This window comes from Coregonus lavaretus (genome assembly GCF_964263955.1).
Source record: "Coregonus lavaretus genome assembly, chromosome: 15".
Classification (NCBI taxonomy): Eukaryota; Metazoa; Chordata; class Actinopteri; order Salmoniformes; family Salmonidae; genus Coregonus; species Coregonus lavaretus.
In genome coordinates, this window is record NC_140002.1 from 1,762,719 (window position 1) to 1,776,303 (window position 13,585).

The window sequence follows — 13,585 nt, forward strand, 5'->3', positions numbered from 1 at the left end:
GCTGTTCACATTTAGGAACTCATGTGTTTCACCACTTTTAATGCATCTGTGTTCAATCAGATTTTATTTTCCTCATATTAACAGGCCCATTCACAAAGCACATAGGCTTTAGCAACCTAGCAGCCTTTTTTGATCGATCACTCATGTCGTTTACCTAGTTTATTGTCTACCAATATCTTTATCAAGGTGACAGAAAGAGTGGTGTTTCACAAAAGGCTTTCAAAGTTACTCAATACCAAATGTGATGGCTGGTTCGGACTGGGCTTTACTGCCTCATACATGCTCTGAGATTAATTGTCTTTACACTTAATTGTCTTCTCACGCTGTGGCTGTGGGTTCAAATTACGCACATTTCTAAAATCTTGAGCTAATTCTGTGAATTGGTGTTTTTATGGATTTACGTCTTTGGGATTGATATTTTCCTATTCTATAGTCTTAAAGTTGTATAAAATGAGCTCTTGAAAAATAACCATCTAAAACGACTTTAAACCAAACAATGAACACCATGCCACTGTGTGTAATAACCTATATTTGCACTTTAATGATAGTTTGTGTAATGTTGAAAGTAGAAAAATGATGTTTGAAATAACTACTGTATGAACTGCAACAACTTAGTCACATCAGATGCATACTATTCTATATGAGCTTTGGTTTTGATGATTTGGAAAAATCTCTTAACCATCAGCTTTAAATATGTTGCTATGTCAGATTCGGACGACACCCTTTATCCGCCATCATATGGTTGTAAACTGTGGTCAGTTCTCCATAATATCCATGAAACACAAATGGACCAAGAGTCCTTCATTGCGATGCATCTGATGTGGCCCATCATTACATCCCACCCTTATCGTGCCTTGCCTGTTGAAACGTTAATCTTTCTTCCTTCCTGTTTTTATTCCTGACATGTTTTATTCCTCACATGTTTTTCCCACATCATGGTCACATCACTTTATTTTGTCAGTCGCATCACAAGAAAACTGCCGCTCTCAAAGACAAATGCTACTAATCCTAATAGAGGATGTATTTTACTCATCCATTAGGCTGACTGACCTCTTTCTTTCCATTCCTCTCTGAATAAGAAAGAATTCAGGGCTTTGGCTTGCTGAGGTTCATGCTGACGTATGGTTCCATTAACCTACTTTTCAGCAGCACCTTCTACCATGTTAGTTATGAGAGGGTTGTCCATAATGGACCAGCAACAGCAAAGGGTGAAGACAAGAGAATGGAGGACAATGTCCAATATCAGTAAAACCTTGGATTAGTGCTCCTTGACCACAACAATAACACAATGAATGATGATAACTGACGGAAAATTGAATATTGCAAAGTGAATCAACAAGTTGGCTGTTTATGCCTTTTCCTTATCAAGGGAGCTACTTATTTTAGTTGATTTTTAACTGAAATACATACCCACGCAACCAATCCAAGACATTACTGATATTTGTATAGTTCTCCTACCTAGAATCCTTGTCTTGCTTGGTAAAATCTGTCATGGTCTAGCCATGTAGTATTATTTTTATATACAAAACTAGCAACATTTTTTTTTATCTTACAGTGGCAGGCACATTATTAGTAGACTTAATTGTATACATTTTTCATTGTTCTGATAACAGTACCTCCTTTTCACTATTTAGACATTATTTCTGAACTACCTCTGCCACACACCACGTATCACATCTCCATAAATGCTGACCAGTATTATTCTATTATCATTTCAAGAAACCCAGTAAACCTGGCAGTGTTAAAACTGAACGAGCAGGGCCTGTTGGACAAATTGAAAAACAAATGGTGGTACGACAAGGGCGAGTGCGGCAGCGGGGGAGGTGATTCCAAGGTCAGCCCCAGTATGAGAAACCTAGCAGGGTAACCACAACGATGGGGGGTAACCGGCAACGTAACTTCAAAAACACATCGGCTGCAATATCACAAATCCCCCCTTCGTCCTAGTTGACGTTAGTTTGTGTAAACGTGGAACTATATTGTATGATGAATTCTTCAAAAAAAACGTGCCGTTCACTTTCAAATTAGTTGTATTAGCAATCCCCAAGTAGCACCGTTTCGTGTACGTTTTCTCAAGTACTGTCTTTATAGAGCAACAATAATTGACAGGTTTGCATATCCGAGTGTTTACATTTTGCCGGTTACCCAAAGTGATATAGTAATACACATCTTGCAGTAGGGGAGAAAGGACACAAAGCTAGATGGAGTATTAATGCATATCACTTTGGCAGTGACAGTTTCAAGTTGTGATTGTGTTCTTTTGTTCTTTTTGGATCTGTCTAGACATGTACGTAGAACATATCTAGACATAATAATGGGGTGTCTGTTTACTATGTGCTGAATAACATAAGATAACATGGGTAATGTTATTTATGTCATTTCCTGGTTGAAGAATCCCCGTAAACCTAGCGGTGTTGAAACTCAATGAGCAAGCCGTCTTAGACAAACTGAAAAACAAATGGTGGTACGATAAGGGAGAGTGTGGAAGCAAGGACTCCGGAAGAAAGGTCAGTCCATGTGTTGGTCCTATACTTAACACCAAGATTGAGCATTAGCACTTCTGTAAGGTCCCTCGTCCCCTCGTTCCCTCGTCCCCTCCCTCTTCCTCTTCCTCTTTCTCTCCAATCTGCCATTTATTCTAAAACTGGTGTCCTTGTAACTGTGATTTCATGTCAGCCCTGGAACTCAGACACCTTTAGTGATTTTAGTGATAATTGCTGTGTCCTCACCTGCTATGGATTAGTCAGTGGCCCGTAATTAGATCTTGGTAAATAGCTTGTTTCGTCTAAACCAACAAGTATACCTAGGGTTGTATTCTCTTCTCCAAAATGTGTCTAGCTAAAGATGATGAGCCCAAAAAATTTTAACTGTATAGTGTATGAAAAAACGCAGTTACTGTCAGCGCTAATACACTTGTTTTCCAGTGTCTGGGATATTCTACAGACATCTACAGACAAAGTATTCACAGTTTTCTGAATTAATAGAATTTTTATTTATTTGTGATTTTAACTTTCAAAGTCAAATAAAGAGACACACGGGTAAATGACGGTGTGGAGAGAAAGCCCTTTATACGAGTCCTCCTCCAGAACTGGATCTCCTCTCCTTTAGTGCTGTTTTCCTTGTCTCTGTCTTTAGACAGTGTGCATGCTATTAGATGAGACCTAAGACACGGCCACCAAACCTAGACTACGCATGTCACGGATGTGCACAAACCCTCTTGTGATGTCATGGCAACCATGGCTTGTCGAACCAATTGCCCTCCCTTATTTGGTGCATTTATTTGAAAATCAAATGATATTTTATAAAGATACCCCTACCTATGAAGTAAACCTAAAACAAAGTTGACCTTTTCCTCTTGCATGGTTCCGCTCTATGAGAATCCAGTCTTGGAATGCTTTAGAATACACAACACCAACCACATACAGTGGGGAGAACAAGTATTTGATACACTGCCGATTTTGCAGGTTTTCCTACTTACAAAGCATGTAGAGGTCTGTAATTTTTATTATAGGTACACTTCAACTGTGAGAGACGGAATCTAAAACAAAAATCCAGAAAATCACATTGTATGATTTTTCAGTAATTAATTTGCATTTTATTGCATGACATAAGTATTTGATACATCAGAAAAGCAGAACTTAATATTTGGTACAGAAACCTTTGTTTGCAATTACAGAGATCATACGTTTCCTGTAGGTCTTGACCAGGTTTGCACACACTGCAATAGGGATTTTGGCCCACTCCTCCTTACAGACCTTCTCCAGATCCTTCAGGTTTTGGGGCTGTCGCTGGGACTTTCAGCTCCCTCCAAAGATTTTCTATTGGGTTCAGGTCTGGAGACTGGCTAGGCCACTCCAGGACCTTGAGATGCTTCTTACGGAGCCACTCCTTAGTTGCCCTGGCTGTGTGTTTCGGGTCGTTGTCATGCTGGAAGACCCAGCCACGACCCATCTTCAATGCTCTTACTGAGGGAAGGAGGTTGTTGGCCAAGATCTCGCGATACATGGCCCCATCCATCCTCCCCTCAATACGGTGCAGTCGTCCTGTCCCCTTTGCAGAAAAGCATCCCCAAAGAATGATGTTTCCACCTGCATGCTTCACGGTTGGGATGGTGTTCTTGGGGTTGTACTCATCCTTCTTCTTCCTCCAAACACGGCGAGTGGAGTTTAGACCAAAAAGCTATATTTTTGTCTCATCAGACCACATGACCTTCTCCCATTCCTCCTCTGGATCATCCAGATGGTCATTGGCAAACTTCAGACGGGCCTGGACATGCGCTGGCTTAAGCAGGGGGACCTTGCATGCACTGCAGGATTTTAATCCATGACGGCGTAGTGTGTTACTAATGGTTTTCTTTGAGACTGTGGTCCCAGCTCTCTTCAGGTCATTGACCAGGTCCTGCTGTGTAGTTCTGGGCTGATCCCTCACCTTCCTCATGATCATTGATGCCCCACGAGGTGAGATCTTGCATGGAGCCCCAGACCGAGGGTGATTGACCGTCATCTTGAACTTTTTTCTAATAATTGCGCCAACAGTTGTTGCCTTCTCACCAAGCTGCTTGCCTATTGTCCTGTAGCCTTGTGCAGGTCTACAATTTTATCCCTGATGTCCTTACACAGCTCTCTGGTCTTGGCCAATGTGGAGAGGTTGGAGTCTGTTTGATTGAGTGTGTGGACAGGTGTCTTTTATACAGGTAACGAGTTCAAACAGGTGCAGTTAATACAGGTAATGAGTGGCGAACAGGAGGGCTTCTTAAAGAAAAATTAACAGGTCTGTGAGAGACGGAATTCTTACTGGTTGGTAGGTGATCAAATACTTATGTCATGCAATAAAATGCTAATTAATTACTTACAAATCATACAATGTGATTTTCTGGATTTTAGTTTTAGATTCCCGTCTCTCACAGTTGAAGTGTACCTATGATAAAAAATTACAGACCTCTACATGCTTTGTAAAAAGGAAAACCTGCAAAATCGGCAGTGTATCAAATACTTGTTCTCCCCACTGTATCATTCTGATAGTGTGAAGCACTCTCCCTCGAAAAAGAGATTCTCATCTCAAGGGACTTCCTGGTTCAGTAAATGATCAAAAAACGAACCAGGGGATATAGAATGGAATGAACGTAAGTGTTTTTAATGCAAATGTGATTTTGAATGACTGGACATTATGTCTGATATAAAAGACACGTGTTACCTGTAAATGCACATTAGTCAGCTACTTTCTAAAGCTATGTTCACGCCAAGCCTGTTACATGTGCATGACTCTGCATGTTTCTGTCAGTCTTAGATATGTACTGTATCAAGTATGTTGTTGATCGTAGTAACTTCAATTAGAAAGATATGTCAGCACCTCTCTAGGAGATTGAAACAATAACTTGTTGATTTATCATGAAGGTGCACTTAACGGTATGTGCCGTAGGAGTTCACGATGACAGTAGTGAGACCAGTAGTTGAACGGTTACGTTACACTTCCTTTATCCTAGTGTGCTGTGGTTTGTCTCTTGGGCGTGGTTCGGTGATTCTCACCCTGTGTCTCTGGGCCTGTAGGACAAGACCAGTGCTCTGAGCCTCAGCAATGTGGCTGGGGTGTTCTACATCCTGATTGGAGGGCTGGGGCTGGCAATGCTTGTGGCCTTGGTCGAGTTCTGTTACAAGTCCAGGATTGAGTCCAGGAGGATGAAGGTAAGCTAAATGGAGGACTGCAGCCAAAACCCTGGCCGTGAACCCACTCGCCGAAGGTGTCTCAGGGGGAGTTGGGATATGCAAAAAACAGATTTTCAATTCACACGTGCATATTAATACACACTTGTACAGATGTAGGATCTTAATTTGATCTCTCTTTTGTTGATGAGAATCTTCCTGCACAACAGGAAATGCAAACTTGTAGTGTAATCAAGGTTTGGAAAGGCTTCTAAAGTTTGTAATTTACACATTAAAATATCAGACTTGATTTGCCCTAACCTAAAATGTATCAACCCCTACAAGAAATATCCATTGATTATAATCCACATAATAATTCACATTTCCTGTTGCTGCAGGATTATTTTCCTGCTGTAACAAACTGTCTAAAATTAATATCCTACATGTGTACATGTGTGAAATGGAACAAATATAAGCACCCGTTTAATTATATTTATTTTTTATTATTATAACCTTTATGCAATGACAAAGGCTCTATGATATAATAACATACAGTATGTATGACTCTAACTTGGCAATCATTATTATCTACATCTGCCGCCTATATGACTCCCACAGAGATACTGTTAAAACCCCTGAACTACAGAGATACTGTTAAAACACCTGAACTACAGAGATACTGTTAAAACACCGGAACTACAGATATACTGTTAAAACACCTGAACTACAGAGATAATGTACATCCCCTTGAACTACAGAGATACTGTGCATCCCCCTGAACTACAGATATACTGTTAAAACACCTGAACTACAGATATACTGTAAAAACACCTGAACTACAGAGATACTGTTAAAACCCCTGAACTACAGATATACTGTTAAAACCCCTGAACTACAGATATACTGTAAAAACACCTGAACTACAGAGATACTGTTAAAACCCCTGAACTACAGAGATACTGTAAAAACACCTGAACTACATAGATACTGTAAAAACACATGAACTACAGAGATACTGTTAATACCCCTGAACTACAGAGATACTGTAAAAAACCCTGAACTACAGAGATACTGTTAAAAACCCTGAACTACAGAGATACTGTTAAAACACCTGAACTACAGAGATACTGTTAAAACACCTGAACTACAGAGATACTGTTAAAACCCCTGAACTACAGAGATACTGTTAAAACACTTGAACTACAGAGATACTGTTAAAACACCTGAACTACAGAGATACTGTTAATACCCCTGAACTACAGAGATACTGTAAAAACACCTGAACTACAGAGATACTGTTAATACCCCTGAACTACAGAGATACTGTTAAAAACCCTGAACTACAGAGATACTGTTAAAAACCCTGAACTACAGAGATACTGTTAAAACACCTGAACTACAGAGATACTGTTAAAACACCTGAACTACAGATATACTGTTAAAACCCCTCAACTACAGAGATACTGTAAAAACACCTGAACTACATAGATACTGTAAAAACACATGAACTACAGAGATACTGTTAATACCCCTGAACTACAGAGATACTGTAAAAAACCCTGAACTACAGAGATACTGTTAAAAACCCTGAACTACAGAGATACTGTTAAAACACCTGAACTACAGAGATACTGTTAAAACACCTGAACTACAGAGATACTGTTAAAACCCCTGAACTACAGAGATACTGTTAAAACACTTGAACTACAGAGATACTGTTAAAACACCTGAACTACAGAGATACTGTTAATACCCCTGAACTACAGAGATACTGTAAAAACACCTGAACTACAGAGATACTGTTAATACCCCTGAACTACAGAGATACTGTTAAAAACCCTGAACTACAGAGATACTGTTAAAAACCCTGAACTACAGAGATACTGTTAAAACACCTGAACTACAGAGATACTGTTAAAACACCTGAACTACAGATATACTGTTAAAACCCCTCAACTACAGAGATACTGTTAAAACACTTGAACTACAGAGATACTGTTAAAAACCCTGAACACAGAGATACTGAACACACAGATACTGTACATCCCCCTGAACTACAGATATAATGTACATCCCTCTGAACCATAGGACTGAAGACTGAAGCACTTTGTCAGGCAGAGAGCTGTTTTAATGAAAGGTTCCATGCAATCAGCTACTGAGCCTACAGCTACTAGATGACTGTGATTTGGGTAATTGTGCTGAAGAGTTATGTGTGTGAGGAGAATATGTCACACCACGTCTTAGTTATACAGTATTTATTATTCTGTTGTGTACTGTATCGTCTGAGGTATTAGAGACACCTGCCTTTTTGTTTGTAATCTCCATCTTTGATGACCTAGATTTGATTGAAAGCAATCGCATAATAGCTGCCAGATGCATGTGATCATGCTACAGTATACAGTAATTTCCTATTTAGATCAAAGATGCGGGTATCTTTTCATTTTACCAGATAATTAGTTCAGACTTGTGTATGACTTTCATTTACAACTTCTCATTATCCTCATGAACTTAATGCTTCATATTTTTTTCAATGTATTTATTTATAATAATAAAAAAAAAATTAACGAACATCCAAACGCAGTAGACTGTAATTAGATGGGGTTGTTTACTGCATCAGAAGACATGAAACCAGGGACTTTCTTTGCATATGAGCAACAGAAGTGATTTAATGTCATGATGATATCTTAATGTGTATATGATACATCACTGCTGTACATGTTCAGCTCCAGCATAAACAGACAGATTCACATAACTGCTGTGTTTAACGTATCACAGCCACAAATCGCTGCTGCCAGTAGACCAATTAGTCTGCATCAGCCGAAAGAGCATAATCCTCGGGATCTATTGAAGTGTGCTTGATTTAAATCATTTATACACTGAGGATGTACAAGCCAACATCCAGATCATTAGCTCCAGTTTCAAGCCTACAGGGTTTCATTATGTTAAACTAATGCAGAAGAGAGTAGGCTGGGAGCTAGCGCCTCGCGGTTCTGCTTGCGCTATTGTTATGGGTTCGGCCTCATATTTTGCATGGTACAATTATTGCACATGGCTCTCCACTGTGTGAAATAAACAGAGAGCAATGAGCAGAGAGAATGAGTTCAGTCTCATCTTTCACAAGAGTTTACGAAGGAATAAAATAAATTGAGTGACATAGCACAGAAGTCAGGTTTGGCTGTTTGCAAATCCCTGTTTTATACCAAGTAACTGAACCAATAATGACAACGGCTGTTTCAAGTACATTTTTGTTTATTAATGCATTACCGATGGACATGTCTGTCATAAATTGAACTCAGTAAAGGAAAATGAACTCAGTAGAGTTCAGTAGATGAACTCAGTAGAGTTCAGTAGATGAACTCAGTAGAGTTCAGTAGATGAACCCAGTAGAGTTCAGTAGATGAACTCAGTAGAGTTCAGTAGATTAACTCAGTAGAGTTCAGTAGATGAACTCAGTAGAGTTCAGTAGATTAACTCAGTAGAGTTCAGTAGATTAACTCAGTAGAGTTCAGTAGATGAACTCAGTAGAGTTCAGTAGATTAACCAAGTAGAGTTCAGTAGATGAACTCAGTAGAGTTCAGTATATTAACCAAGTAGAGTTCAGTATATTAACCAAGTAGAGTTCAGTAGATGAACTCAGTAGAGTTCACTAGAGTTCAGTAGATTAACTCAGTAGAGTTCAGTAGATTAACCCAGTAGAGTTCAGTAGATTAACCCAGTAGAGTTCAGTAGATGAACCCAGTAGAGTTCAGTAGATGAACTCAGTAGAGTTCACTAGAGTTCAGTAGATTAACTCAGTAGAGTTCAGCAGATTAACCCAGTAGAGTTCAGTAGATTAACCCAGTAGAGTTCAGTAGATTAACTCAGTAGAGTTCAGTAGATTAACCAAGTAGAGTTCAGTAGATTAACTCAGTAGAGTTCAGTAGATGAACTCAGTAGAGTTCCATAGATTAACCCAGTAGAGTTCAGTAGATGAACTCAGTAGAGTTCCATAGATTAACCCAGTAGAGTTCAGTAGATTAACTCAGTAGAGCTCAGTAGAGTTCAGTAGAGTTCAGTAGATAAACTCAGTAGAGCTCAGTAGAGTTCAGTAGATTAACTCAGTAGAGTTCAGTAGATTAACTCAGTAGAGTTCAGTAGATTAACCCAGTAGAGTTCAGTAGATTAACTCAGTAGAGTTCAGTAGAGTTCAGTAGATTAACCAGGTAGAGTTCAGTAGATTAACTCAGTAGAGTTCAGTAGATTAACCCAGTAGAGTTCAGTAGATTAACTCAGTAGAGTTCAGTAGAGTTCAGTAGATTAACCCAGTAGAGTTCAGTAGAGTTCAGTAGAGTTCAGTAGATTAACCCAGTAGAGTTCAGTAGATTAACTCAGTAGAGTTCAGTAGATTAACCCAGTAGAGTTCAGTAGATTAACCCAGTAGAGTTCAGTAGAGTTAATGGGTAACTATCATGTGTTGTTGTTGTGTAACTCCCTGTGTTATCCCATGCAGCAAATCATCGATGCGGCCATGCTGAGTTCCACCCTGAGCCGGATGACCAGGACAGGGAGCGGGGGCGAGAACGGACGGGTGGTCGCCCATGACTTCCCCAAAGCGTCACAGACTATCCCCTGCATGAGCCAGGCCGCGGGCATGTGACGGGGCAGCCCTTCCTCTGCCAGGACCCCACAAAATAGAGGAAAAGAAAAGAGAGGAAGGGGCGAAGGTGTTGCACTGCGGCTGAACTACTGCCAATAGGATTCACTGACTGCTCACTCTGAAGATGGAAACAACCCAACAAAATCACTTTTCTAAACAGATGGTTTATTTGGATCTCTTCTGCTGCAATAAAGAAGGCTGTCTTGGACTTTGATGGAAGGCATACTTTTGTGTATCTAAAAAAAGAGAAGCTCTTCCCCAACCCAAGAATAGTGACACTTTTTGCACTATGTCAATTCAGTTTGTCCTGTCTACAATTCAGTTAGTCCTGTCTACTACTATCATTAACAGTCATGAACAGCTACAGTGGGGTCTGAAATTATTGAACCCCTTCATAAAGATGAGCAATAATGTATAAAATAAATAATTCAAATACTGAGCTATATTGTATGCAACAACAAAAAGAGGAAATTATATTATTTTATACTAATACAATAGCTCGGAGAAAGAGATTTTGTTTATCAAGTTTACTACATTTTGTCTCTCAAAAAGGCAAGGGTCAAAATGATTGACACCCCTAAAGATTCTTATAAATAAAGTAGTCAAAAGTGTAGTATTTGGTCCCATATTCCTAGCACGCAATGACTACATCAAGCTTGTGACTCTACAAACTTGTTGGATGCATTAGCAGTTTGTTTTGGTTGTGTTTTAGATTATTTTGGACCCAATAGAAATTAATGGTAGATAATGTATTGTCATTTTGGAGTCCTTTCTATTATAAATAAGAAGAGAGTATGTTTGTGAACACTTCTACATCAATGTGGATGCTACCATGATTACGGATAATCCTGAATGAATCGTGAATAATGATGAGTGAGAAAGTTACAGAGGGTCAAAGATTACACCCCGAAGACACGAGGTTAGCATGTCTTGGGGGTATGACCTTTGAGTGAACAATATAGCTCAGTATTTGAATTATTTATTTTATACAGTCATTAATGCTTATCTTTATGAAGCGTGTCAATAATTTCGGAACCCCACTGTATGTCATCTGCCTTATACTGAACAGTGGTTTTGTTCCTTGTGACACAAAGATTCAAGCGTTACCAATTCCAAACATTTGACTTTCACTTAGCACACTATCTATAGGTGCATACAGTATGCTGAATAAAACTACCGCTGAACGTTTTCGCGCATCACATAGGAATGGATGATTTCTGTATTATTTCTCGTACGAGCCCCTTTGTCAACGTCACTGTATTGAAATTGAATTCCTATTTACAGATTTCCTCTCTAAATTTGCCCAACACCTGACATGGACGAAACATTTTACATTTTGAAATGACTACAAAACTATACGTTTTTTTTTTTGTGCAGCTATGACATATTTCCCAACCATTTTCCCCAGTGTGTTCCCCTGTCATTCAAATATGTTAAACCAGCAGTTTGTAGGTCATTTCCATTTAGTCATCTAGCACTCTTATCCAGATCCACTGGTCCCCAGTGAAAATTAAACCCACAACTCTGGCTGTTGCAAGTGCCACGCTCTACCAACTGAGCCACACGAGATTAAAGGATTCAACTGAGCGCAGGTAGAACAGACAATATCATTTCTGCCTGCTGTTTCATGATGCATGTTGCCATTAGTGGTTCAGAGTTGAAGTATAAAGCCATTGATAAAGAGATGAAAATGTTCCATAACCAATGCGCCGGGAAGTAGATGGCAGTACAATATCTAGTGGTTTAACATCTTTGACGTGAATGAGATGACTAATCGGAGTGGCGTTGGAAATGAGACGGTGTGAGAAGATGACACAATTAGCCCACAAATTAGGGTGTGCCATTTTCATTTAACATTACAAATCCACTGATGTTTCAGGCTTGTAAACCTACCATGTGGATGGTGTTTTTGAAAAAAAGGCAATATGATTTAAGACAATTGTACAATTTCACAACTTTTGGGATCTACAGTACATGAACAGTACAAGCACAAGAACACTTACAATTGACACTGCACGGTCATGCTTGTACTGTAACATGTTATTGTACTGTGAGGGACAGCATCTCATGGTCCATTGAGCAGCCATCCATCATATCTGTCACTATCCGTCACCCAATATGTTACTGTATGACTCGAAGAGTCATCGTCTTCTATGAATTTTCTCCCTATTTGTCATCCTCTTTGGCATAGCACATAAAAAAGTGTCACACAACTAAAACGTTATTTTTTTGTACTGTACCTTTATCAAGTTGTTTGAAAAAATAAGTAATATCCACATTTGTATGGTAAGAACTGTAATGTAAGACACCCTGATGATGTTGAAATGATGTTCCATTCAGTTGACCTGGTTGAGTCAGTTTTGTTCAAAGCTATTCTCAGTCCAATAGATTTTGTGCATTTATAGTGAGATTACATTTATATTGTCCTTTTAAATAATATTTGGGTCTGCCACCACTTAGTTTAATTTACGTCTCAAAATGCAAGATAAAATCTACCTTGATGTCTTTGTGTTCACCTCTGTCTCGAGATAGCTTTTAGAAAAAGACTCATGCAAGATTTGGATTTCAATAGGTGGGTAAAGAAAACTTTGTTGAATAACAGTGCTCTCAATAAATTCTAAACTTTTGTAACCACATTCCTGGTTGTCTTTTCTATTTGCTCAGCGCTCTGCTTGGTCTGGAGAGAATAGGATTGTGAGGCTATGGAGTGAAAATAGTTCTGGAGAGACAGAGAGAAAGAGAGACTCCCCTTGTGTTTACCTCTACAGTGTCATTAAATCAGTGAACTGAAGAAGGGTAATTGTTCGAAGATTGCCTTTTAGAATGTCCACAAAAAAACATGTCCTGATGGAGTCTCTTGAATCGGAGGTATCAAGTGGATCCGTTGCTACGTAGAGTAAAACTTCCTCGTCATTTCCCTCCCCTTGATTTCCCCACAGGTGAGTACTGTTACAGGAACGTGTATTTGGTGTTGAGTACACAGTGTAGCGATCCTCGCTATATGAGCCACTTTACAATTCCCACCGAGTGGGTTAACCCTATTGGCGTGAAGGGTAGCGTGTTTGCCTTTCGCTACAGTGGATACAGTATCTCCATGCTGTTCTTTTCACATGCTGTGCTGTGAGTCTTCCTGTTGAACCAGAGTGGGGTAGGGGAGAGTGGGATAATTTGAGCCAAAGGGTTAGTTGAACCACCCCTCGTTTCTAGGAAACCACGAACAAAAATTAATCATTAGACCAAATATTTAGCAAGAGGTCATCATTTAATGGAGTCTGTGACGGAAGAAATCACATGGAAAAAGTTAGGTCCA

The 13,585-nt window shown here is 39.4% G+C and overlaps 1 protein-coding gene across 1 annotated transcript in view; it reads left to right on the top strand.

Annotated features, from left to right (window-relative positions):
• The window catches only part of LOC311142773 (glutamate receptor 1-like), a gene marked incomplete at both ends in the record, with an annotated part of 86,745 nt that extends 76,470 nt beyond the window's left edge, over positions 1-10,275 (top strand). Inside the window, 3 exons of the mRNA XM_084178442.1 lie at positions 1,720-1,834; positions 5,547-5,681; positions 10,129-10,275. Coding sequence (XP_084034568.1) covers positions 1,720-1,834; positions 5,547-5,681; positions 10,129-10,275 — 397 coding nt within the window. The remainder of the gene's footprint in view (positions 1-1,719; positions 1,835-5,546; positions 5,682-10,128) is intronic.
• Between the last annotated feature and the right edge of the window lie 3,310 nt (positions 10,276-13,585).